This window comes from Prionailurus bengalensis, chromosome A3, assembly GCF_016509475.1.
Source record: "Prionailurus bengalensis isolate Pbe53 chromosome A3, Fcat_Pben_1.1_paternal_pri, whole genome shotgun sequence".
In the NCBI taxonomy this organism is placed as follows: Eukaryota; Metazoa; Chordata; class Mammalia; order Carnivora; family Felidae; genus Prionailurus; species Prionailurus bengalensis.
Window position 1 is genome coordinate 105,645,849 of NC_057354.1, and position 27,343 is coordinate 105,673,191.

The window sequence follows — 27,343 nt, forward strand, 5'->3', positions numbered from 1 at the left end:
CAGCTATGAAGGAAGACCAGTATCTTCCAATTAAAATGGTCTACCAAATATCCTCAATACTGAGGCATCACTGAAACTTCTGGATACAATGAGAGAATTACATTTTTCATCTATTGGTAAGAGAATTCAAAGAAGATTTAAGAGAAGGGAAAAAATAGGTAATATGAAAGTTTGGATATAAAACTACTGTTCGGTGACAACAGACATTTGAGGACAGTAGGGTAATTCTTTCAAAGTTTTGATGGAAAATAAATTTCAACCCCAAATTCAATACCAAACCAATTATGCATCATGTGTATAGAACCACATCTCTATATATAGTTATCAATTCACAAGAAATATGAGGGAGAATGGAACATGGTAAAGAACAAAATGGGGATATAGTCAGCAAATCCAAATGGTAAGAAAAAAAACCCTTATTTGGTCACAAAAACAGCAAGGGCAGGGGCACCTGGGTGGCCCAGTAAGTTGAGCCTCCAACCGACTCTTGATTTTGGCTTGGGTCATGATCTCGTGGTGGTGAGATTGAGCTCCAAGTAGCGCTCCCCACTGGGCATGGAGCCTGGTTAAGATTCTCTCTCTCCCTCTGTCCCTCCCCTGCTTGGAGAGTGAGGATGCTCTCTTTCTCTCTCAAAAAATTAAAGATATAAAATCTAAAAAAAAAAAAAAAAAAAAAAAGTAGAGAAAGAAAGAAAAACAGAAGCCTTCATTTATTTTCCCCTGTAATCACCCAAATGACTTGGCACCATTTCCTGAAAAGACTTCTCGTTGCAGTGGTTCCTTCATCAAATATCAAGTTGTATTATATATGTGGGTCTGTTCTGACTTTTCCATTCTGTTCCACTTATTTCTCAATCCACTTATTAATACCATCTTGCTTTAATTACTGTAACTATATAAATGTCTTAATATCGATTGATATAAATCTCTAACAGTTTTTGTTCAAGACTGACTTTGTCAATGGTTCTCAAACCTTCTGATCTCAAGATCACTTTACGTTACTAAAAATCATTGAGGACCTCAAAGAACATTTGCCTCTGTGAGTTACATCAATCAATATTTACCATGTTAGAAATTCAAAGTGAGAAAAATATAACATTTACTCATTTATTTAAAATAAAAATGAACATTAGCAAATACTTGTTATGAACAACTACTGTCTTTTCCAAAACAAAAAACTTTTCACAAGAACAGTGGCACTCTTTTCATTTTTGCCTATCTCTTCAATGTGTTGCTTAACAGACAGCTAGATTTTCAGGTTTATTTCATTTTCAAAAGGCACCCATCAACCACTTGTGTCTAAATAACCACAGTTTGTCTTTCAGTGGTTACTGCAAGTAATAACGGCGCTCTAGGAAAAAGCAGGTAGTTTGGCTTACATTTCAAAGACTGTCATGAGATTTTTTTTTCTCAAGATAACTATCACACTTTCAAACATGACAGAAGTGATTTACATGTATTTCCCATTTCATGAGGCAGAATGTTAAAGAGACATTTAATGGTAGTTGAACCACTGAAACAGTGATGGTTACACAGCATCGTCACTATACTGAATGGCAGTGAACTAGATCCTCTACACTGCACAATGGTTAATCTGATGTGTTAATTTTTCAGTTTTGTTTTAGGACATGAGGGATTCAGATTTATTAAAATAATAAATTGTACCATTTTGTCAAGAGCATTCTTTTTGTTGTTGTTTAAATGTTTACTTATCTTGAGAGAGAGAGAGAGAGAGAGAGAGAGAGGGAGAGGGAGAGAGAGGGAGAGAGAGCACGCAAGTGGGGGAGGAACATAGAGAGAGGGAGAGAGAGAGCCCCAAGTAGGTTCCACACTGTCAGCCCAGAGCCCAACACGGAGCTCAATCCCATGAACTGTGAGATCATGACCTGGACTGAAATCAAGAGTTGGAAGCTTAACTGACTGAGCCACCCAGGCGCCCCTTGTCAAGAACATTCTTAAGTGGAACTTGTCATTTTGGTTATTGTTTGTTTCATTGCAAATTCACAGAGGTGAAGAATACAGCGATGACTCTAGCACAATTTAGTGCCACTGGTGCGATTCACACTAAGTTTGCCCACCACTGCTTTTGCAAGACTAAAACAGTATAAAGGTGAATAACATGGGGCGCCTGGGTGGCGCAGTCGGTTAAGCGTCCGACTTCAGCCAGGTCACGATCTCGCGGTCTGTGAGTTCGAGCCCCGCGTCAGGCTCTGGGCTGATGGCTCAGAGCCTGGAGCCTGTTTCCGATTCTGTGTCTCCCTCTCTCTCTGCCCCTCCCCCGTTCATGCTCTGTCTCTCTCTGTCCCAAAAATAAATAAACGTTGAAAAAAAAATTAAAAAAAAAAAAAAGGTGAATAACATCTTACTATTGTTATAAAATAGTTTTGATTTCACAAAACCCCTGAAAGGGTCTAAGGGACACTCAGGAGTCCACAAACCATGATTTGAAAACACTTTGTTTTCACTATTCTTGGTTCTTTCCATTCTCATAAATTCTGGAATCAATTTCTCAATTCTCAATTTACACACACACACAACACACTTGCTGAGCCTTTCCTTGGAACAGCACTGAATCTTTAGATCAATTTGGGGAAAACTGACATATTTACTTAAGTGCATTTACTTAAGTCAAATTCCTTCAGCAACCCTTTGTAGTTTCCATGGTGAGTTTTTATAGATCTTTCCCCTTTTCTTATACATCTTTCTTTAGATTTATTCTACGTGTTCAATGCTTTTCGATGAAATTGTAAATGGTATCTTCTAAAACTTAGTTTTCTAACTGACCCCTCTTCACACCATATACAAAAAACAGACTTAAATACAAAAAGTGAGGTACTGGCTGGCTCAGTCAGAGGAGCATATGACTCTTGATCTCTGGGTCACGAGCTCAAGCCCCATGTTAGATACAGAACTTACTTAAAAAAAAATAGTTAGGAGTCCCTGGGTGGCTCAGTCAGTTAGGCATCCAACTTCAGCTCACGTCATGATCTCGCAGTTCGTGAATTCAGGAGCCCTGCATTGGACTCTGTGCTGACAGCTCAGAGCCTGGAGCCTGCTTCAGATTCTGTGTCTCCCTCTCTCTTTGCCCCTCCCCTGCTCGCTCTCCCTCTCTCTTTCTCGCTCTCGCTCTTGCTTTCTATCTAAAATGTATAAACATTAAAAAAAATTTTTTTTATGGTTAAAAAAATACAAAAGGCGAAACAGCAAAACTTCAGGAAAACATAGGCGAGTACCTTCATGATCACAGGAAATCTTTTGCCTGCGGTAACACTTCGACTTGTTTTTGAATGAGCACTCTTCCTGAGTGACAAAGTATTCTTACTCTAGTTTCATTCTGCTCCTTCACGTATATCAAACTTCTCAGGCATGTCTGTCAGCTTCTCAAGAATGGAATTTTTCCAGCCTTTATTTAACTATCCTCCCCTCCTCCTGCTGTTCCATTGTTCCTTTCCAACCACATTTCTCAAATATTTAAAAACAAACCAACCAACCTAGAAAGAGCAAAGATGACACCAGTGCCGCTGAAGAATAAGCACAAGCTGATGAGAGAGGAAGCTACACACAAGTAACGCGGCGCCTCTGCCGTTCCACGTCCGTTCCAGCAACCCGCAGCCAAAATGCAATGGCTACACGGAAGATTAGAAAAGAAAAACGCACTAAGGATACACCAAAATGTCGGTGCTGCTGAATGGAGAACTACAGGCGTATGTGTTTGTGAGTGTATGATAGAGGCAGTGTGTATCTTTTTCTGTATTTGACATTTCAACAAGTTATAATTCTTTCATTATCAGAAAATAAACAACAAAAGGGTTTTTTTAAATTTTAATATGCAGTAATGTTGAAGGAACTACAAAATGGGAATATTCATAATATACTGTGGTGGGAATATAAACTGACAATAATTTTTTTTTAATTTTTTAAATGTTTCTTTTTGAGAGAGAGAGACCAGAGCGTGAGCAGGGGAGGGGCAGAAAGAGAGGGAGATACAGAATCAAGAGTAGGTTCCAGGCTCTGGGTGGACAGCACAGAGCCAAAGCCAAAGTCAGATACTTAACTGACTGAGCCACCCAGGCACCCCTAAACTGACAGTAATTCATTCTTTCTTTCCTTCCTTCCTTCCTTCCTTCCTTCCTTCCTTCCTTCCTTCCTTCTTTCTTTCTTTCTTTCTCTCTCTTTCTTTCTCTTTCTTTCTTTCTTTCTTTCTTAAACATTTATTTATTTTTGAGACAGAGAGAGACAGAGCATGAATGGGGGAGGGTCAGAAAGAGAGAGAGACACAGAATCTGAAACAGGCTCCAGGCTCTGAGCTGTCAGCACAGAGCCCAACGCGGGGCTCGAACTCACGGACCGCAAGATCATGACCTGAGCCGAAGTCAGACGCTCAACTGACTGAGCCACCCAGGCGCCCCAAACTGACAGTAATTCTTGAAGAAAACAGCATTTTGCAAGAAAATATTTGAAAAAATATACCCCTAAATTAGAAACAGGTCTGCTGGGGGCACCTGGGTGGCTTAGTCGATTGAGCGTCTGACTTTGGCTCAGGTCATGATCTCACGGTTCATGAGTTCAGTCCCCACGATGGGCTCACTAATGTCATCCTGTAGGCGCAGAGCCTGCTTCAGATACTCTGTCCCTTTTTCTCTCTGCCCCTCTCCCACTTACGCTCGCTCTCAAAAAAGAAATAAAATATTAAAAAAAAAAAAAGAAAGAAACAGGTCTGCTATCAAACAGTACGTATAGTTAATGATACTAATTTACTACTACTGGAGAAGGGAAGATAAAGAGGAGTACTCTCAGTGGATTTCCATCTACTCTGTCTTCATCAGAACCAGCCATGTTGAAGATGAATGCAAAATGGCCATTTTCCCTCTCTAATGCCCAAATTCGCAAAGTTTAAAATAAACTTCTACCCATTATATGTCTAATGTGTTTTCACATTTCAGAAAAAATGGAAACGTAGAAAACCATAAAGAAGAAAGTTGCTTGCATTTTCTGATATTAAAACAAATCTGAAATCTCTCAAATACCAAATTCCTATTTACATTCATGATGTAGATACATGCTTGCTAAATGAAAATGATCTCATTTATTCATGAAGTAAAAATCACTGACTAAACAAAATAAAACAATTCTTCAATAATCATATCAGTATATATCTCTCCACAAACTTGCATCGAGAACTCTGGTTAAATAAAATCCAAAAAGTAGAACTGTTAGGTCAAAGGATATGTACACATTACAATCTGGTGTTTCCGATTATACTAACACTCAAATACAGGAGAGTTATTTATCTGTTTCCCTACCCTCACAAACAATGCACATCGAGACAAGAACTATGGTCTTCCATGCCTCAAATTTTAACTCTTGTTCGCTAGAAACTTCCATTCTCCCTTTCTCATGGCTGCTATGTACGGCTCAGAAATTCACTTTATTCAGTGACAGTATATACACAAAAACAATTTCCTATCCTCCTCTGCCTAGTCCTCCTGGTAAAAGCTTGATGTTGACTCTGAGTACCTCACCCTCCCTGAGAGTCCTGAGCAACCTGTGATTCCAGACATCCAATCTTTAATTCTTGTGAAAGGAGAGAGGCACGCAATCTAAAATGTCATTTATGATCAGTAATAATTAAGAAGACATTATTCTATTATCTGTTGATGATTTTCATTTCCTCAAAGATAACAAAGTTAAATGACAACTATGCAAGCTTCAAATTCTGACTGGCTATTTTGTGCTGTGCTGTGTTCTGCAGTAGGCAGGAAAAAGATAAAGATACCGACCTTCAAGAATCTAACACTCTGGGGCGCCTGGGTGGCTCAGTTGGTTAAGCATCCGACTCGATTTCAGCTCAGGTCATGATCTCATGATTCATGAGATCGAGCCATGTGTTGGGCTGCTTGCGTTTCTCTCTCTCCCTCTCTCAAATAAACTTTCAAAAAACAAAAAAGGAATCTTACACTCTAAGACAATGTCTAGACAAACCTAGACAATCTAGACAAATTATACCTAAGCCATAAGATTTTTTTATCAGCTGCTCAAGACACTTTTTCAATTGAATTAAGAAAGCTCCTTGTTTTGGACGTGAGGAGACCATGCAGAAGCAACAGGGTACCACATAAACCATGAAAAGTTTATTACACATTGTGGCTACAGCCAGTCTTCCACAGAGCAATAATGGTGATTATGATGGTGGTGATGTTTATATTCTGGAATCCTAACCTAAAATTTGTTTAAAAGGATAAGAATATAAGGCTTTCTCCAAAGTACCCTGCCATTAAAGGACTGCTTGAACACTATGTGCACCTATGTCTTTCAGACTTATCCTACAGCTGACATCACATTTAGGTTCTGGAATAGGTTCTCTGGACTTCTTAAAAAGCATAGTCAAGGGTTAAGCAATGAGGTAGACAGGATCCTTACCACAGATGCTCAGAAAGAGGGCCAGGTCTGCAACACGGATATAATGGTTTACCTACCACCACTTACTTTTCATAACAAGACAGACTTAAAAAACGAATCATCAGGTCCAAAAGCCCTTACTACAGGAAAAATTTGAGGCCAATAATCAACAGGTATCTAAGAAAATGCTTTTAAGACACAATGAAGCGTAACTTCAAAGGCTGTGATCCAGATCCCAAGGTTGGCAAACAGGTAAGGACTGGCTCTTTTTACATGACTGATGACCTGCACCAGAGGCTTGGAAGAGACATTAACCATTACATGTATGATACTGTAATTAGCTTATAAAAGGCCAAGCTCTTTGTGTTCAAGATGTGGAAAAACTGACACTGGAACACATATAAGACACATCCATGACTGAGGCACCCAATCAAGTAAGTAGTTCCTACTTGCCACCACATATCTAGCATTGTAGCATCATCTTTTAGTGTAATAGTACAGTCTATATGCTTAACTTAGTTTTTAGTTTAGTTCTGTCCATTTGACCTGAATGTATAAATAGAAAACTTATGTGAAAAAATAAAATATCAAAGAACCTACCTATCCAACAGGTAACTCAACAGCTTTGTTTTTAATCTCTGACGCTTTTCTAACACTTACAGTCATATATACATCGTAATGCTGTCTATCTGCAGCCAGGTGGTCTGGTTCAATTTCTCAATCTGCCATTTAAACCTGTGACACTGACAAGTTACTTTATCTTTTTGTGCTTCAGTCTCATCTGTAAAATGGGGATAATAACAGAACCTACTTTATAAAGTGATTGTGGGGATTAAATAAAATACATATAAAACAACTGGAACAATATCTGTCACAAAGGTTCAATGAATGTTAGAATTTTTGAAAGCCAAGTTCAATAAATACAGTCTATCTGTGAGACTGAATACAGTATTATATACCCATAACAGGTCTAGCAGCTGCATAACAATTTTACAGTGCTTTAGAGTGTCTGTAGCGTATAAGCTATTACTAATGACTTAAGGCACCGTGCATGAAACATGCTGCCTCGCTCCTTACCAACACCACCCCCCAAAGAAGTGTTCCAAAGACACTTTCATAGTTCAAGTCCTATCTAGCTCACAAACACAAGGTGAATCACTAAGTGTCCAGAATTGTCCCAGTCCTGGTTTACTCTCTCTCTGCCAGCGGAATCAGAAGGAACAAAGAGTGGTCTCCATACCACTTTGAAAAGCTTATACTATCCAGTGAGTATTGTTGCTCACACACCACAAAGGCATTCAAGAATGTTTTCTCCTACATTCCATGTGGCACTGAGGAAATTCTGGGCACTTGATAATGTCCCTGGAGAATAAAAAGCCAGTATTCACCGAATTACCGCTCTTCGCTGCCAAAGAACAATGGGACTTGAGTCATTTTCTCCTGTTATAGCAGAAATAGATAGGGCATGACTTCAACATTAGCAAAATGTGAAGATCACTCCAATGTGTACTTGTTCCATGCATCAGCCTGTGGGCTGGTCAGCGTGGCTCCAGGCTTTGGCCGGAGACTATCCCTAACCCCTACCACTTCAGCTGTTAGAAAATGAGAGCAGATGAGAAACAGATGAGAAAGAGTGGCTCTGAACTATTCCCTCTCAACTTGGAAAAAATAAAAAAATAAAGCCTCAAATGTTTAATAATTCAAAACAAATTACTGGTAAATGCACCCAGTAAACCCCTTGAATTTCAAAGACGGGGGACCTCACCTTATTTATCAAGCACTTAGTAAGGGCCTTATTCTAGAATATATTCAGGAAATATGTTCAACAGGGACTGAATGAATGATCATGTATTCTACATAATTTCTATGTTCAACACACGGGTGTCTTGCTAATTATATTCCAATATACTCTCTTCGTTCTATGGATGACAAAAAACACATTACTAGTTTTTCCATTCCAAGCAATCTGTTAAAGGAAACATTACTTATAAACAGATTCTAAGCTATCAGGACGGTAAATTAAAAATGTACTTTCGTGTTTTGGGTACATTTTTAAAACCATTTGTCAGATTCTCATTCTGGCAGGATTCTTATGACTAGCCACATTACTTCTTGAGCTTAAAATGAATCTGTAGATTCTAGTTTCTTCCAATTAAGTAATAAATGCATATGGCTCTCGAACATTATTAGTCATATATGTCTTTAAGAAAATTATGAAATATGTTTTCATGTTCCATCTGGACAAAAATAACTTACTTTCCTACTTCTTAAAATACCCCACTGGTAGGTAAAATGACTGTTTCCATATTACCTGGCCAGATCCAGATTATTTTTTCCAGCAAAGGACCTAGTCACACAGAATACACTAACTCTAGCCAATCTAAATACAGTGTCCCCTAAAAAACCTAATAAAGCAATGCTGTGATGTTAACTACTAAGATCAAGTTATTTCTGAAAAGATTTAGAGCACGAGGAATTCCAGTATCTGTCATACATTTTCTGCTTTAGAAAATCTGTGTCCGTTTCTGAAAAGGGAAATATGCACAAACGTCCTGGGAGCTGGGTGTGTGTCTGTGTGTGTGATACGAGGACCAAATCACAGCTTAAGTCTCCAAATCTGTCTTAGCCTAAAAAAGACAGATTCAGTACCCACACTGGGGGTTAAAGAAGAGGGGCCAATTTTTGAAATAAAGACTTAATACCCTGAAATTCCTTATATAAACAGTTGTTAAGACAATCATGACTGGTAGAGAGGTGAATTAAAGAAGCAAAGATTGTGAACAAAAGTTGAAGAAATTTCTTTAACACGAAGGGGACAAAAACCCTGCATCCCCTCACATGCACCACCCCTGCACACAGCCACACACACTTGTTCCCTCTGAGTGAAACACACCCCACAGTCTCTCCAAGGTTGACTAAATGCCAAGTTTACCTGACCTTGAGGGTCAGTAATTGTACATCTTCTGAGTTCAAACATTTTGTTAGACATCCGAGATGTTTATGCTTGAATTTTACCACTTCCAGCGTATCATAAAAGATACCACCATTCATCTACAGCCCCCAAAACGACAAACCAGGGACAAAATGTTTTCACTTTTGCTTACCGTCAATGCATAGAGAGGATGCAAGTAAGTAATAAAAAACAGAAACTTTTTCATCCCAGAGTTCCTCAATAGAAATTACAGTCTACGGGGCGCCTGGGTGGCGCAGTCGGTTAAGCGTCCGACTTCAGCCAGGTCACGATCTCGCGGTCCGTGAGTTCGAGCCCCGCGTCGGGCTCTGGGCTGATGGCTCAGAGCCTGGAGCCTGTTTCCCATTCTGTGTCTCCCTCTCTCTCTGCCCCTCCCCCGTTCGTGCTCTGTCTCTCTCTGTCCCAAAAATAAAATAAAAATAAACGTTGAAAAAAAAAAAACAAAAAAAAAGAAATTACAGTCTACAAAACCAAGAGCCACCTGCCTGGGAACCAGATCTTGTGTTTCAGTTCTGGAATTCTAATGACTGACTCCATAATGTTCTAGAAATCTGGTGAAGACCAGAATTTCCTAAAATACTGTTTGCTGGATACTGTTCTGTAGGATGCTAACGGATACTCAAATAAATTGGGAAAGTCTGGATTAAAATAAAGCTAAAATGGTTACTTTACTTGAAAACACTCACAGGGCTTTAATATGGTAGTAACACTATAAATTTCCAAGATAAAATTCCATTATGAGACCTAGAATTAACTAATTTGAGCAAGATCATGAAAGAGTTTGGAAATGCTTCAAAGAAGGCTGTTTTGTATTTTTTCTGTCACAACATTATTGAATACTTCATATCAACTTCTAAGAAGTTCTTACCTGATATGTGTTGCAGGCAGAGATTCATACTGGCGAGACAAAAAGAGCTCTCTATGTTTCAACTGATGTTTCTGTTTATCAGTCAAGTCCGCCTCAATTGTTGTTTCAGATTCTTCCTCAATTTCTTCTACACAAATAAAATTCAAAGAATGCATTATTACAAAGCACATTATCTATCTGGAAATTAAGACAGACCAACCTTTCATTCAATATTTTCTTCAAACCAACTGATTTTATTATTTTTTATTTTAAATTTACATATTTAATTTGTTATTTGAGTTACAACCATAAAATAACATTAACCAGGCCACAAACAAAGATGAAGAATTCCAATTTTAAAATGGCAGATGGGGGCACCTGGGTGACTCAATCAGTTAAGTGTCTGACTTTGGTTCAGGTCATGATCTTGCAATCCCTGAGCTTGAGCCCCGTGTCGGGTTCTGTGCTGACAGCTCAGAGCCTGGAGCCTGCTTTGGATTCTGTGTCTCCGTCTCCCCACCGCCCCCCCTCTCTGTCTCTGCCCCTCCCCCATCATGCTCGCAGGCTCATGCGCTCTTTCTCTCTCTCAAAAATAAACATTAAAATATTAAAATAAAATACAATTAAGATGTACCAATATTTCAAAGACAGTAAAAATGGAAGCAATAACGACAAAAACTTTTGACTAAAAAAAGTTTTAGAAGATGGAAAGCAGATAAAAACAAAAGAAAACAAAACAGAAAGTATACGCTTAGCCAAGAGAAGGAAGTGACAATCTATGTATGTATAGACAGATGCAAGGAAGAGGCAAGCGCAAAGCTTGAGTGCCTTAACCCTCAAGATACCAAAAAGTACAGTGAGAAAGGAGGAGGCGGAGAGACAAAGCCAGGAGGAAAGGTTGAAAGTCCATCTACAACACTGTAACTAAATCCCAGAATACTCTATTTTAAAAAGAGAACAATCAGAAAACAAGAAATAAGATAATACTTTTTAATTTGATAACACAAACAAAAAAGCTAATAGAAGGATTATAAGGTACTAATTAGGAAATCTCCCAGAAATTTCAACACTAAGACATAGAGATAAATACGTGACAACCAACAGATTTTAAAAAATTTAAAGATACTTTATAAAGTCCAACATCCCAGGAATAAAAGTTCCAGACAGAAACAATAGAGAAAACACATTTCATTATCTCTTTTGGTGGGGAGAGGGAGTGGAGGAAGACTTATCAAAGAAATGATTCAAGAACATTTCCCCTTACTGAGGAAGAGGACCATCCAAACTGAATTTCTGGCACACTTAATTTATTTAAGTGCTAACATGAGATCACGAACGCTTACAGAAAAGAAACATAGGTCACATGCAAAGAAACTAGAATCAGTGTGGAATTATACATGAATAGTAATACTATTCCATCCTAAGATGCTAAAGCAATGCTATCCAAGAGGGAAAACGACAGGCAACCTAGAACCATACTTGATTTTTTGTTTTGTTTCTAATTTGAGAAAGAGAAAGTGCACACATGAGCAGGGGATAGGAGCAGCGGGGCAGAGGGAGAGAGAATCCCAAGCAGGTTCCAAACTCAGCACAGAGACCAACATGGGGCTCAGCTCTGGGATCATGACGTGAGCTGAAATCAAGAGTCGGACACTCAACCGACTAAGCTACCTAGACGCTGTGCTTGTAAACTGTAAATTATTTATCAGTCTGGAAACAGAGTAAGAACAACCTTTCTTTCATTCAACCAAAATTTATTAAGTGCCCAAACAGGCACTAGTTGAAGTGTTGGAAACAAGCCGTGAGCAGAAGTTATTGAGAAGCAGCGTTGGAAGCAAGGGACAGGAGACAGCAAAGTTTTACATAAGTTTAAAAAAAACTGTATTTAGGGGCGCCTGGGTGACTCAGTCAAGCATCCAACTTTGACTCAGGTCATAATTTCATGGCTCGTGAATTCGAGCCCCAAGTCAGGCTCTGTGCTGACAGCTCAGAGCCTGGAGCCTGCTTCAGATTCTGTGTCTCCCTGTCTCTCTGCCCCTTCTCCACTTGCTCTTGGTCTCTCTCTCTCTCAAAAATGAACATTTAAAAACTAATATTAGCGGCATCTGGGTGGCTCAGATGGTTAAGCTTCTGACTTTGGCTCAGGTCACGATCTCACGGTTAGTAAGTCTGAGCCCCAAGTCGGGCCTTGCACTGACAGCTCAGAGCCTTGAGCCTATTTCAGATTCTGTGTCTCCCTCTCTGTCTGCCCCCTCCCCCGCTCACACTTGGTCTCTCTCTGACTCTCAAAAATAAATAAATGTCAAAAAAATTTTTTTTAATTACAATAGTAATAAAAATTTAAAAGCTGAATTTACTAATCTTATTAAAGGGGTGTCTGGGTGACTCAGTCGGTTAGGTGTCTGACTTCAGCTTGGGTCATAATCTCACAGTTTCTAAGTTCGAGCCCCATGTCGGGGTCTGCACTGACAGCTCAGAGACTAGGGCCTGCTTTGGATTCTGTGTCTCCCTCTCTCTCTCTCTCTCTCTCTGCCCCTCCTCTGCTGCCCCTCTTCCATTCACACTCGCTCTCTCTAAAATAAACATTAAAAACAAAATCTTTTTAAAGAAAAAAAATGACCAATGTCATTTACAGATATAATTTAAAATAATTTTACATACAAAAATTTCTTAATATAAAAGCTCTCAGGGCTCACAGATCCTCTGCAGTCTTACTTGGACCAGACTGTGTGGGAACATCAGGGGCACTGAGGACTCAGCCAATGATACTACTGGAAGGGGGTGGAGGTGGGGATGGGGGTTGCTCTTCATGCAGGAAGAGTTTAAGTTTAGGACTCAGAGACTTTAATTTTGGGACACTGATAGGCAACACACACACACAGAGACACAGAGAAATATATACACGTGTGTTATATTTCTCCCTATTCTTCTAAGTTCCTATTTGGGGACCCAGAACCACAAAAGGGATTTTACCACACATAATTCTCTGGTTATAGCAGAGCTTTTGAACTGCATAAGGATAATGAATGGGCTAAACATCAGATCTTTTCTACAGTGCTTTCAAATTTTTAAAACTCTTTAATTGAAAATGAACCTGAAAAACTGACTTAGAGAAAGATTCACCTAGCTCCAAAAAAAGACTAAAATGATTTAAAATTCTTTGAATATTCTTTTTAATGAACTACTCAAACAGAAACACAGCCCTAAAAGAGCCATTTACTTGCATAGGCATTTCACCAGTGGAATCAATGAAGTTACTGCTGCATTAGCAATATCAGCACCAGCAAATATCACGTATCAAATTATACCCTTTACTTAATTAGGATTTGATAAATTGTTGTTCGGTAAAACACAAGCTAACTGAATTCTAATGTGTACCCTGTACAGCTAAAACCACAACAAACTTTACCAATAAGAGCAGCAAATCTTATTCCCTTATACAACCTCTGACTGCAGAGTGAAAAGGCCTAGAATCTCTTACGTGCAACCACAACAAAAACCGAAATCACAACAGTACCTAAAAGTCACCTTTCAAAATGTACTAGTTAAACTTCATTCACATATTTTTATATATTTACATTGGCTTCTGAATAGGAATGATTCTCAAGCCATTAAATCCTAAAAACATTAAATGGTCATAATGGCAAAACCGGCATTTAGGCAATGAAAAATTTAAAAAGACCTAATATAATTATCATCAGAAATTGAGTACATGGTAATATATTCTTAATTTTTCTTAAACCGTTTTACCAAGCTGATGGAACATCAAATTTGCTACCTTCTAACAGTTATTGAAGTATAAGTCCCATACTCTATACAGTGATAAGAGAGATTGATGCCAAATTAGTTACTATACTTTCTTTACAGCTGGAAAACTTTCCATACAGTTTATTAGTAATAAGGCACTGACTAGAAGCATAGAGGGGAGAAAGAGTACAGAAGGAAACTGAACAATGGGGATTGTATAAAATTTTAAGGAGCAATATAAATATCACTATACTTAATACTGGTATCCTCTGGGACACCTGGGTGGTATGGTCAGTTAAGCGTCCAGCTCTTGATTTGGGCTCAGGTCATGATCTCATGGTTTTTGAGTCCTGTGTCAGGCTCCATGCTGACAGCACAGAGCCTGCTTGGGATTTTCTCTCTCTCTCTCTCTCTCTCTCACCCTCTCCCCCTCTCGCACCCGCTTGCTCTCTTCTCTCTCAAAATAAATAAACAAACTTAAAAAAATACTAATATCTTCTGTTTTAGTAGTATGGGCCACATAATACACAACCCACCAAGGCTCTTACAAATTTCAAAGTTTTAGACTGCAGGATGAGAAAGAAGCCATGGCCAAAAATCTCAGCAAGGCTAATTACACATGCAGGCTGAGAGGGGATGGGACAAAGTGAGTACAAACACTGTCCAAGAAGTGGGGATCAGAGAGCAAATCAAACTAGCCAAATACTCCAGAATATCAGAACATCCAGCTATGGGATTTGGGAGATCAGTCTTTTCAGCAGTAGGTTACAATCAGGAACTTGGGCAAAGCTCTAAAGAATGGGCATGTGACATACACAAGACCAGAGCCAGCCACTGATGAATTTAGGTATCTGAACAAGGGACAGAAGGGAAGGAAGGAGCAGTCATTACTGATTCTAGGTACTTCTGGACTTGAAACTGGGTGTTCTTCAGAATAGACTGGCATTCTAATAATTCCTACCAGTTAGTTGGGAGGTGTGGAGGGGGAAGTAGACAGGAGGAGAGCCCTCCACAGACTTTTCCCAAGCTTCCTTAGGTCTCTATTTTAATGGAATATCAGCCCACAATGATAAGATGTTACTGGTACAGACCGTACAGAAAAGCAGGTGGTTAAAAATTTGTCTGTAGATGCATTTAACAAGTATCCAAATGTTTGAAGGCATATTATTGGGACTGAAAATAGCTCAGTATTGATGTAACTCAAGTTTGCCTAGTAAGAAAAAAAGTTCTGAAAAAAGGAATAAGCAAGTTGAATAAAATTAGAAGGATTTTGTGACAATTGAGATTTCAGGAAACTATCTAAAGGAAGAAAAACAGTTTGACAGTTTAGAGACAAATATTCAGTAAAGAAAAATCAGTTATATTTCCATCATTAGCAATGAAAAATCCAAAACTGAAATTAAGAAAACACTTTCGGGGCGCCTGGGTGGCTCAGTCGGTTAAGCGGCCGACTTCGGCTCAGGTCATGATCTCGCAGTCCGGGAGTTCGAGCCCCACGTCAGGCTCTGTGCTGACAGCTCAGAGCCTGGAGCCTGTTTCAGATTCTGTGTTTCCCTCTCTCTGACCCTCCCCCGTTCATGCTGTCTCTCCCTGTCTCAAAAATAAATAAATGTTAAAAAAAAATTTTTTTTTAAAAAGAAAACAATTTCATTTACAATGGCACAATAGGAAAAAAATACTTAGAAAAATAACAAAGGACAAAACTTGCATACTAAAAACTACAAAACACTGTTGAAATAAATCAATCAATAAATGGAAAGACTACGTTCACAGACTGAATGACTTCCTATGGTTAAATGGCAATTCTCCCTAAACTGATCTACAGATTCAATGCAACCTCTACCAAAATTTCAGCGGTCTTTTCACAAAAATTGACCAACAAACCCTAAAATTCATTCGGACATATAAGTGACCCATAACAGCCAAAATAATTTTGAAAAAGAATTTAAAAGGACTCTCACACACCTCCATATTTCAAAGCTACAGCAAGACCGTGTGGTATTAGCATAAGGACAGGCATATACATCAGAGGAAGAGAGTCTAGAAATAAGCTCATACATTTATGGTTAATTGATTTTGGACAAATGTATCAAGACAATTCATTCACGGGACGCCTGGGTGGCTCAGTCAGTGTCCGATTTCAGCTTAGGTTCCTGAGATCGAGCCCCACAACAGCTCTGCTCTGACAGTGTGGAGTGGAGCCTACTTGGGATTCTCTCTCTCTCTCTCTCTCTCTCTCTCTCTCTCTCTCTTGCTCTCTCTCCCCCTCCCCCTCATCTCTCTCTCCAAATAAACATTTTTTTTAAAAAAAAGACAATTTGTTGGGGGAAAATATCTTTTTTCTACAAATGACACAATTTTTTCCTACAAATATCATGGTTATGAAGAATGAAGAAAGAATGAAGTTTCACTCTCACACCATATACAAAAATGAATGCAAAATGAATCAACCTCCTAAATTTAAGAGCTAAAATTATAATACTCTTAGATAAAATACAGGTATAGACCTTCATGACTTTAGACTAGGTAATGGTTTCTTTACTATGGCACCCTAAAGCATAAGCAACCAAAAAATATTTATGAATGGAATATTAAAATTTTTGTACTTAAAAGGACACTATCAAGAAACTAGAGATGGGGCGCCTGGCTGGCTCAATCAGTAGAGCATGTGACTCAATCTTGGGGTTGTAAGTTCAAGCCCCATGTTGGGCACAAAGCTTACTTACAAAAAAGAAAATAAAGTAGAAACAATCTACACCACAGAATGGGAGAAAATATTTGCATACATGTTTCTGGTAAGAATTTAGTATCCAGAATATATAAAGAATTCTTACAACACTTAAAAAAAAAAAAAACCCATTAAATAGTGGGCAGAGGATTTCAACAGACATTTGTCCAAGAGATATACAAATGGCCCATAAGTAAATGAAAAGATGTTCAACATCATTAGTCACTAGGGAAATGCAAATCAAAATATACGGAGGTATTTCAAACCAACTAGGATGACTACAATCAAAAAGATATAACAAGCATTGGCAAGAATGTGGAAAATTGGAATCTTTGTACATTATTGGTGAGAATGTAAAATGGTGCAGCTGCATTGTTAAACAGTTTGGCAGTTCTTCAGACTGCTAAACATAGTTACCATAAACCAAGTATTACTCAGCCATAAAAAGGAATGAAGTGCTGATGATTTATTCTACAACATAGATGAACTTTGAGACATTATACTAAATGAAACATTATGAAAGCGAAAGACACAAAGGGCCATATACTATATGATTCCATTTATATGAAAAGTCCAGAATGAGCAAACCCAGAGACAGGAGGTAAATGAGTAGTTGCTAGGGATTGGGTGGAGGGGAAATGGGGGAGAGACTGATAACAGGGATGGGTTTCTTTTCGGAGTGATAAAAATGTCCTGGAATTAAATAATGGTTATGGTTGCACAAATTTGTGACTATACTAAAAGTTACCAAATCGTATACATTTTTTATTTAAAAAAAAAATTTTTTTTAACATTTATTTATTTTTGAGACAGAGAGAGAGCATGAACAGGGGAGGGTCAGAGAGAGGGAGACACAGAATCTGCAACAGGCTCCAGGCTCTGAGCGGTCAGCACAGAGCCCGACGCGGGGCTCGAACTCACGGACCGTGAGATCATGACCTGAGCCGAAGTCGACCGCTTAACCGACTGAACCACCCAGGCGCCCCATTTTTTAAAAGACGAATTATAGGAGATATGAACTTATCCAAAAGCAAAAGAGCTAAACTTGAGAAAAAAGTCAAATAAAATGCAAAAGGTCAGCGGAGCCACCATCCTCCAGGAATGCATCAGAAGGACCAGCACAAAGGGAAAGAGGCAGCACCTGCTGTATGTTCCCTAGGCCTTTAGAAAACATGGAGCTGTTCCTGTGGCCACATCCATGCTCATCTACAAGAAAGGTGATGTTGCAGACATCAAGGGAAGGAGCACTGTTCAAAAAGCAGTGCCCCACAAGTATTACCGTGGCAAAACTGGAAGAGTCTACAGTGTTGCCAGCATGCTGTTGGCACTGTTGTAAATCGGCAAGTTTGGGGCAAGATTCTTGCCAAGTGAATTAGTGCACGTATTGAGCATAGTAATAAGCACTCTAAGAGTAGAGACAGCTTCCTGAACCGTGTGAAGGAAAATGATCAGAAAAAGGAGGACGCCAAAGACAAAGGTACTTGATTCAACTGAAGCCCCAGCCTGCCCCACCCGGAGAAGCGCACTTTGTCAGAACCTGTGGAAAGAGCCTGAGCTGCTGGAACCCATTACCTATGAATTCATGGCATGATAGTTACTTAAAAAAAAAAGGGAGAGAAAGAGAGAGAGAGAGAGACCTCTGGACTGTAAAAACATACACAAACACACAATGCAAAAAAGGCCAAAAGAATAAATTTCAGTACACTCATGTAATGAAATTCTATTCAGTAGCTAAAAATGCATGAATGATTCCAAGTACGAACATGCATGGATCTCAAAAACTTGATGTTGAGCAAAAAAGCAATCTGTAGAAGGATACATATGTACAATAACATTTATTTTTTTAATGTAAAAACAGTGCTCTATAAAAATACACATATGTATAGCAAAAATATAAAAACATGAATGGAAAAAACACACCAAGTTAAGACATCAATTCACCTATAGAGAAACTAGGAACGGAATGGGGTTGGGAAGGCATACACATGACACTATAAGAATCTGAAGCAAATCTGTGAAAATATTAAGAGAACACAAACCTGGCTGGTAGATTCATAATTAACACTACATTATTGCCTCTTTTCTGCTTCCTAAAAATACTTTGAAATAAAAAGTAACAGGACCCAATAGAAGGGTAACAGTCCTTTCCCTGTACCAAAACTCTAATCCAGGTTAAGCTCTATTTTTTTTCCTTCATGGCAATAACATCTATAGTTGATAATCATGTCTTTCTTTTTTTAATGTTTATTTATTTTTGAGAGAGAGAGCACGCGCGCACAAGCAGGAGAGGGGCAGAGAGGGGGGGGGGGGAGATACAGAATCTGAAGCACACTCCAGGCTCTGAGCTGTCAGCACAGAGCCCAACTCAGGGTTCGAACTCATGAACCATGAGATCGTGACCTGAGCCAAAGTCCAACGCTTAACCAACGGAGTCACCCAGGTGCCCTGATAATAATTTCTTTAACCTATATCTTTGTTTTCTTCATCTCTTTCTATCACCTTGCAAAAATGTAAATTTCAACTGGCATTAACCAATTTCTGAAATATATGCAAATAAATATACATATTTATAAATATTAAATATACAAATAAATTTTGGTTTTGAAAATTAAAAAAGGAAGAGAGCAAAATAGAAAAGTAGGACGGCTTGGGAGATCAAAATCAGGCAGGAACTAAGAGTCCAATGCTTTTGTAAAGAAATGCTCAGTCAGTTAAGCATCCAGCTTCAGCTCAGGTCATGATCTTGCAGTTCTGGAGTTAGAGCCCTGCGTTGGACTCTGTGCTGACAGCTCTGAGCCTGGAGCCTGCTTTGGATTCTGTGTCTCCCCCTCTCTCTGCTCCTCCCCTGTTCGTGCTGTTTGTCTCTCTCTCTCTCTCTCTCTCTCTCTCTCTCAAAAATAAATAAACTTTTTTTTTTTTTTTTTTTAATGCATGAGGGGCCCCTGGGTAGCTCAGTTGGTTAGGTGTCTGACTCTGGATTTTGGCTCAGGTCATGCTCTCACAGTTTGTCAGGCTCTGTGCTGACAGTGTGGAGCCTGCTTGAGATCCTCTCTCTCTCTCTCTCTCTCTCTCTCTCTCTCTGCCCCTCTCCTGTTTGCTCTTTCTCTCTCAAAAGAAACTTAAAAAAAGAAAGGAAGGAAGGAAGGAAGGAAGGAAGGAAGGAAGGAAGGAAGGAAGGAAGAAGAAAGAAAGAAAGAAAGAAAGAAAGAAAGAAAGAAAGAAAGAAAGAAAGAAAGAAAGAAACACATGATATAAACAAGAGAGAATACTGGAGTAGATGAAAAGTTACCAGAAGTAAGAAGATCAAATGTAAAGTTGGAAGAAGTCTCTGAGATATGGTACCTGATCTATTCAGACTTTCGCCAATCTCCATGCAGCAGAATCCCCTGCTCTTTGCCACAAAGCAGAACCCACATGAGCTTACGTACTTGTGACAGAATGTCTTGCACTACAATCCATCTGATTTACAGTCCCTTGAGAACAAAGCTGGGCCATTCATCTTTGTATTCATGCTCTTTTACTCATGGGGATTCAAGAAATGTTTATAAGAGACTGGGTAAGAATTATCAGGTAACACAAGTCAGTGGCTGCAAGGACAGATGCACAAAGTTAAGACATAAACACTACACAGAGGGGGCGCCTGGGTGGCTCAGTTGGTTAAGCGTCCGACTTCAGCTCAGGTCACGATCTCACGGTCCGTGAGTTCGAGCCCCACATCAGGCTCTGGGCTGATGGCTCAGAGCCTGGAGCCTGCTTCCGATTCTGTGTCTCCCTCTCTCTCTGCCCCTCCCCAGTTCATGCTCTGTCTCTCTCTGTCCCCCAAAAAATAAATAAACGTTAAAAAAAAATTAAAAAAAAAAAAAAAACACTACACAGAGTAACTACCAAAAAGTTACTGTTCAAGGGGCTCCACTTTTCACAATTCTTTCAAGATCTAACAAGGTGGATGGGAGATCAGGCTTCAGAGTCACACTTGAATCCAAAGTCTAGTACCCAATGCTCCCAGTTATGTGACCTTGGGCAAGTTATTTACTCTTTGTAATCCTCAGTTTCTTTATCTGTAAAATGTGTACATAGTTCTTCCTCCCTCATAAGGTTACTGTAAGTATTGAGATAATGCACATAAATTGCTTAGCACAATGTCTAACACAGAATTAGATTTTAAAAACTGCTATTACTATATATTTTTTGTTATTACTATTTTTTGTTTGTTTTTTATTTTTTGTTTTTTTGGAGAGAGAGAGGCAGAGGGAAAGGGAGGAGAGAATCTTAAGCAGGCTCCATACCCAGCATGAAGCCTGACACGGGGCTTGATCTAATGACTGTGAGATCACGACCTGAGCCAAAATCAAGAGCTGGAGGCTTGACCACTGAGCCAGCCAGGCACTCTGCTATTACTATTTCTGTTTTTTGGGTTTTTTTGTTTTTTTTAATGTTTACTTATTTTTGAAAGATAGAGAAAGAGAGAGAGAGAGCAGGGTAGGGGCAGATAGAGAGGGAGACACAGAATCCCAAGCCGGCTCCAGGCTCTGAGCTGTCAGCACAGAGCCTGATGCAGGGCTCAAACTCACCAACTATGAGATCATGACCTGAGCTGAAGTTGGATGCTTAACCAACTGAGCCACTCAGGCACCCCTGCTATTACTATTTCTTAAATGACATTTAATATGATCTTTGACATCTGGAAAACAATTCCTATATTCTAAAATAAGGATCTTGGGGCACATGGGTAGCTCAGTTGGTTGGGCATCTGACTTTGGCTCAGGTCATAATCATAGTTCATGGGCATGAGGCCTGCTCTGGATCCTCTGTCCCCATTTCCCCCTGCCCCTTCCCCACTTGTTCTCTCTCTCTCAAAATAAAAAAATAAGCTTTAAAAAATAGGGGCGCCTGGGTGGCGCAGTCGGCTAAGCGTCCGACTTCAGCCAGGTCACGATCTCGCGGTCCGTGAGTTTGAGCCCCGCGTCAGGCTCTGGGCTGATGGCTCAGGGCCTGGAGCCTGTTTCCGATTCTGTGTCTCCCTCTCTCTCTGCCCCTCCCCCGTTCATGCTCTGTCTCTCTCTGTCCCAAAAATAAATAAACGTTGAAAAAAAAAAAAAATTAAAAATAAATAAATAAATAAATAAAAATAAATTACCAAAAAAATGGCTCTTCATTAAGAAGGCAAGTCATATTAAAATAAAAACAAATTAAAAATCTGTTTTCACTTTTTTTGAAAAAGATTTTATTTGTAGGTAATCTCTACTGTTTTTAAGCTTTTTAGTCTCAGAACTACTTATTATCTTAAACCCTAAGACCTCAAAGAGCGTTTGTTTAATGTGTTATATCTACCAATACTGTATTAGAAATTAAAATGAGGAAATTTTTTTTTTCCTGAGAGAGACAGAGACAGGGAGAATGCCTGCGCAAGAGGAGGGGAGGTGCAGAGAGAGTGGGGGTCAGAGGATCCGAAGCGGGCTCTGCGCTGACTGCAGCAAGCCCAATGTGGGGCTCAAACTCACAAACCATGAGATCATGACTGAGCCGAAGTCAGACGCTTAATCAATTGCGCTACCCAGGCACCCCTAAGATGAAGAAATTTTTAAAACACAAGAAATTACAAGCACACAGTCCACATTATCATGAGAGTGATGATGCCATTGCATGTCATATAGTCTCTGGAAAAACTCAGCTACGTACTCATGAGAGAATTAGTGGAACAATTAAATGACAACTTAGAGTTATTATGAAAATTGTTCTGTCCTCCAGACCACCCTGAAAGATATTCAGGAATGAATGATCTCTGCAAAAGAATTACTAACTGAAGTCTAACCTGAAAAGAAAAATAAAAACTGCCTGAAGCAAGACTTTTTTACTTTATTGAATTTAAGAAACCTGCTACAAATTTTATCTTCACATTGTATGATATAATGACTCATAAGTTGTTCTACAGCAAGTTAGGATCCCATCAGAAATTTAAGCTATTTCTGCTTTACATTTATTTATTCAAAGAACACTGCATCTGGCAAAGGCTGCCCAATCTTATAATATATTCAAAGTCCATCTGGAATTTTATACAGCCTTAACATGCCACCATGCATTTTCCCACTTGCTATCAATTTTTAAATTTAAGTAACAAAACAAAAGGATTAGAAGTAACCAAATTTTCCAGCATTACCAGACCACCATCCTCCCCAAATCATTACGGACACAGAAGCCATCATCTTCCTACGACGCAACTCACCTTTCTCCTCTGTTTTGATTAAAAGAACAAAAAACAAAACACAAAACCTCCAGTCACTTTCAATCACCAATGGAATCAAAACTAAACTTTCATGGCTGAGAAATTTCCCAATGATCAGTCCTGCCATATGTTGGACCTATTCCCCTCCCAACCCTACCCTTTTCCTGGGAAAGAAAAGAAAGAAAGGAAAGGAAAGGAAAGGAAAGGAAAGGAAAGGAAAGGAAAGGAAAGGAAAGGAAAGAAAGAAAGAAAGAAAGAAAGAAAGAAAGAAAGAAAGAAAGAAAGAAAGAAAGAAAGAAAGAAAGAAAGAAAGAAAGAAAGAAAAAGAAAGAAAGAAAGAAAAGAAAGAAAATTTATTGATGTGCCTACCAATGTGTTCTGAGGATAGCTGTGAGGAAGACATAAAAGTCCTGCCCTGATATGGGGCACCTCTAGGCCTCAGTTGGTTGAGTGTCCAACTCTTAATTTTGGCTCAGGTCATGATCTCATGGCTCCAGAGTTCAAGCCCCATGTAGGGCTCTGAGCTGACAGTGAGAAGCCTGCTTGGGATTCTCTATCTCCTTCTCTCTCTGACCCTCCCCCACTCGTGCTGTCTCTTCTCTCTCTCTCTCAAAATAAATAAATATACTTATAAAAAAAAAAAAAAAAGTCCTTCCCTGATAGATAATAGTTGACCCAGGATCACAGATAAAAATTTATTATCTCAAGTGTGGTATTATAAACTTCTGTAGGGTGCTCCAGAAGTAGGACAGAGGAAACTAATGTAACCTGAGGGGCCAGCAGAGCCTTCTGTGAAGAAGCATAGCTTAAGTGAGACCTGAAGGAAAAGGAGGGGGTTGGGGTGGGTGGGTCCCCATCATTTTTAAACTAGAGAACGCAAGACTGCACAAGGCTGGCCCAGGCCTTATCTGTACTTGAACTTGGCTAGACCATGAGAATTTCCTTCTTCAACTACCTTCACATCGTGTTGACTAAATCAGTGGAGAGCCTCATTTAGGGTGACTGGAACTGTCCTGGTTTTAAAACTGAAAGTTCTCTGTTCAGAGAACCCGTCAGGATGGTTGGTCACCCTAGCTCTCATTTTATTCAACCTGAGTATGACCCTTTGGCCTAATGAAAGAGAACTTACCGTCTCATAATGGTGAAAATTTAAAAGACTAAAAATACCAGATCTCATTAAGAACATAAACCACCTGGAATTCCCATACATTAACAAACAAAGTAAAAGCTGGCCGGACCACTGTGAGAAATTTTTTGGCAATATCTACTGAAGTAAATCTACACCCAACCCGTAAACCAACAATTCCACTTCTAGGTATTTACCCAAGAGTAATGAGAGTTTAAATACACCAGAAGACTTGTACAAGCTGTTCCTAGCAGCTTTGTCATAGGAGCCAAAAACTGGAAACCACTCAGATGTCCATCAACAGAAGAAGGAATACTACTGGGCCAGAGAAAGGAACAAGTGATAACAAGCAAGAGCACCAATGGATCCCACAAGCAGGGAGCTGAGGGAAAAAGTGAGGTAAAAAAGGGCAAATACTGTAGGTATTCCATCTGGATGAAGTTAAAAACTTGGCAAAGCAGATGGTGGGTAGACATCTGAACAGTGATTACCTGTGGGAGGCAGAGGGCAGTAAGGACCAGGAATGGGCATAAGGAATCCAATAGGGTATTAGAAAGATTCTCTATCTTGATCTGAGTAGTAGTAATAGGAAGGTTTTGTGTTTTGTTTTTTTTAATGTGTATTTATTTTTGAGAGAGAGAAAGAGAGACAGAGTGCATGCACAAATCGGGGAGGGGCAGAGAGAGAGGGAGACAGAGGATCCGAAGTGGGCTCCATGCTGACAGCAGAGAGCCCGGTGTAGGGCTCCAAATTCCAAATGGTGAGACTGTGACCCGAGCCAAAGTCAGACACTTAACCAACTGAGCCACCCAGCCACACCCAGAGCTGAGTACATTTTATGTGTACATAAAAATGCACACGTTTAGAAAATTTACTGACCTGCACACTTCACCCATTCCATTGTATTTTATATCTTGACTTAAAACAATTTTTTTAAAGAACTAGGACTTATGCTTCTGGACAAATGAATTAACAGGGACCAGATCTACCCTCCTGTCAGAAACAACCAAAACAATTCAAAATTAATAAACAATTTAAACAGCAGACAGCAGACAAAATACAGGAAACATCAGTTTTCTTAACACTGGACCACTGGGCATCAGGTGATGAAGAAGAGTAATTCTTGAGAGACAGGAAGCAAACAAGAGATGAGCCCCTAACATTACTTAACTGCCTTGAGAGAATTTCCTGGCAACAACAGAAGGAGAAGAAACTGAGGCAAAGCCTGGCAGAGTCCCAGAGTTAGGGAGACAAAGCTGAGCAACCAGGGAGATCAAAGCAACTAGAGAGCAAGAGACAGAGTACCAAAGAACAAAGAAAACTTGACACTGGAGGGGGTGATCCTCGATCTCAATACCAATCAAAGCACATGAAGAAACTTCCAGAAGCCAAGGAAAGAATCACTGGAAAAGAATCAGAAGGAACAGTGCCCAGTGATCACACGGGGCCACGAACAGATTTGTTCCCAAACAGCTACACTGGAAAAACTCGTAATTCACAGCGTATTGGGTAGAGTACACAGAAAAGTCTTGCCTAAGTAATGGGGAACAATTAAGCCCTAGATTGAGCTCTGACTGCTCCATGTTCATTTAACAAAGATATGAAAGTCATAAACACAATAACCAAAAGGATCAAACTGTTTCCAAGTAACCTGAGTGCATCCCAGAGCAAAACTCAGTAAGATTTACAGGAATAGGAAAATATCCAGGACGCAGAAAAGTAAAATTTACCACGTCCACCACACACCTAATAGAAGGCCTAAATTCAAGACTGCCCATACCAACTGTATGAAGACACCAAAACTCTCTTACGCTACCTATGGGAATATAAAATGGTACAATCACGTTGGCAAACAGTTCACGGTTTCTTAAAAAGCTAAAAATACCCCTATCACATGGATAAAGCCATTCTACTCCAAGAGAATGTATGTCTGTAGAAAAACTTGTAAACAAATAACCACAGCAACTGTATCTGTAGTAGCCCAAAACTGGAAACAAGTGAAATGTCCAATAACAGATGAGTGAATAAATAAGTGGTGGTACATCCACACAATGGACTGCTACTCAACAATAAAAAGGAACAAATCGTCAGTGCTGACACACGTACTGTGTTCATGGATTAGAAGACCTAACATTGTTAAGATGTCAATTCCCCTCAAATTGAGTAATGGATTTAACACAATCCCAATCAAAATCCCAGCAGGCTTTCTCTACAAGTTGACAAGCTGATACTAAAATTCAGATGAAAATGCAAACAATCTAGAATATAGCCAGCCAAAAGAACTCTGAAAATGAGAAATCAAAGTTGGAGGGCTAACATTACTTGATTTCAAGTATTAAAAAGCTACCATAATCAAAAGCAGGTTATTGGCAAGAAGAGCAACAAATGGATCAGTGGAACAGAACGGGAAAGCCAGAAACAGAGCCACACATATGCGACCAACTGATTTGACAAAGGCACAAAAGCAGTGCAAACGGAGAAAGTGCAAACCTTTCCCACAAACGGTGCTGGAGCAACCGGATATGCACACGCCCCTCGCCCCACAAAGAAAGGAACTTAGGTATGGATAACTCGCACTACATATAAAAATTAATTGAAAGTGGGTCGTAACTTAAATGTTAAATCTAAAACTATAAAACTTCTACAATACAGGAGAAGACTAAATGACAGCAAAGCATGAAAGTAAAATTGATTCATACTTTCTGGAAGGCTCTTTGGGAACATGTATTACTAAAAACCTTAAAAACTGTATACACAGGCTCTCTGAATCATACAAAAAGAAAAAAAAGACAATCCCCCAAAAAAGGTACATTTATTTACTAGGACAGTCACTGAAGCGTTTTTTCGATTCCTTTTTCTCTGTAAACTACTAAACAATCAAAAATAATTCTACAATGGTACACTCTATTTACAGCTGTGAATTATGTGACATATGAATTACCAATATAAGAAAGATGAGCCATCCCATACTATAAAATATAACCTTTTTCAAAGCTTTAAGCCATATGGAAACCAAGGACCAGAAAATTTATAGTCTACCACGGACAAAATGGAAACAAGAATCAATCACAGAGTAGAGGATTACAACAACATTTCTTGCAGACATTTTCTGCAGTTTATTTCCCTCTGGGAGCCTTTCACTAATGAGCTTCATAATTTCTCAAAATTTCTTGTAATCCTGTCATCCTTTCCTATCCTATTTATAGTCATTTATATGAAAAGATATACAGTCATAAGCAAGTTTTTTAAGTCTTTTCAAATAAGGGGAAATAAAGAAAACATTTCCCCAACTATACAGAGTA

General features: G+C 39.2%; 1 protein-coding gene across 3 annotated transcripts in view; it reads right to left on the reverse strand.

Moving 5' to 3' along the window:
- Positions 1-27,343, reverse strand: part of MTA3 (metastasis associated 1 family member 3) — a 223,989-nt gene that overhangs the window by 109,808 nt on the left and 86,838 nt on the right. For all 3 annotated transcript variants that reach the window (XM_043604070.1, XM_043604069.1, XM_043604068.1), the window contains exon 4: positions 10,239-10,365. In XM_043604070.1, coding sequence (XP_043460005.1) covers positions 10,239-10,365 — 127 coding nt within the window. The remainder of the gene's footprint in view (positions 1-10,238; positions 10,366-27,343) is intronic.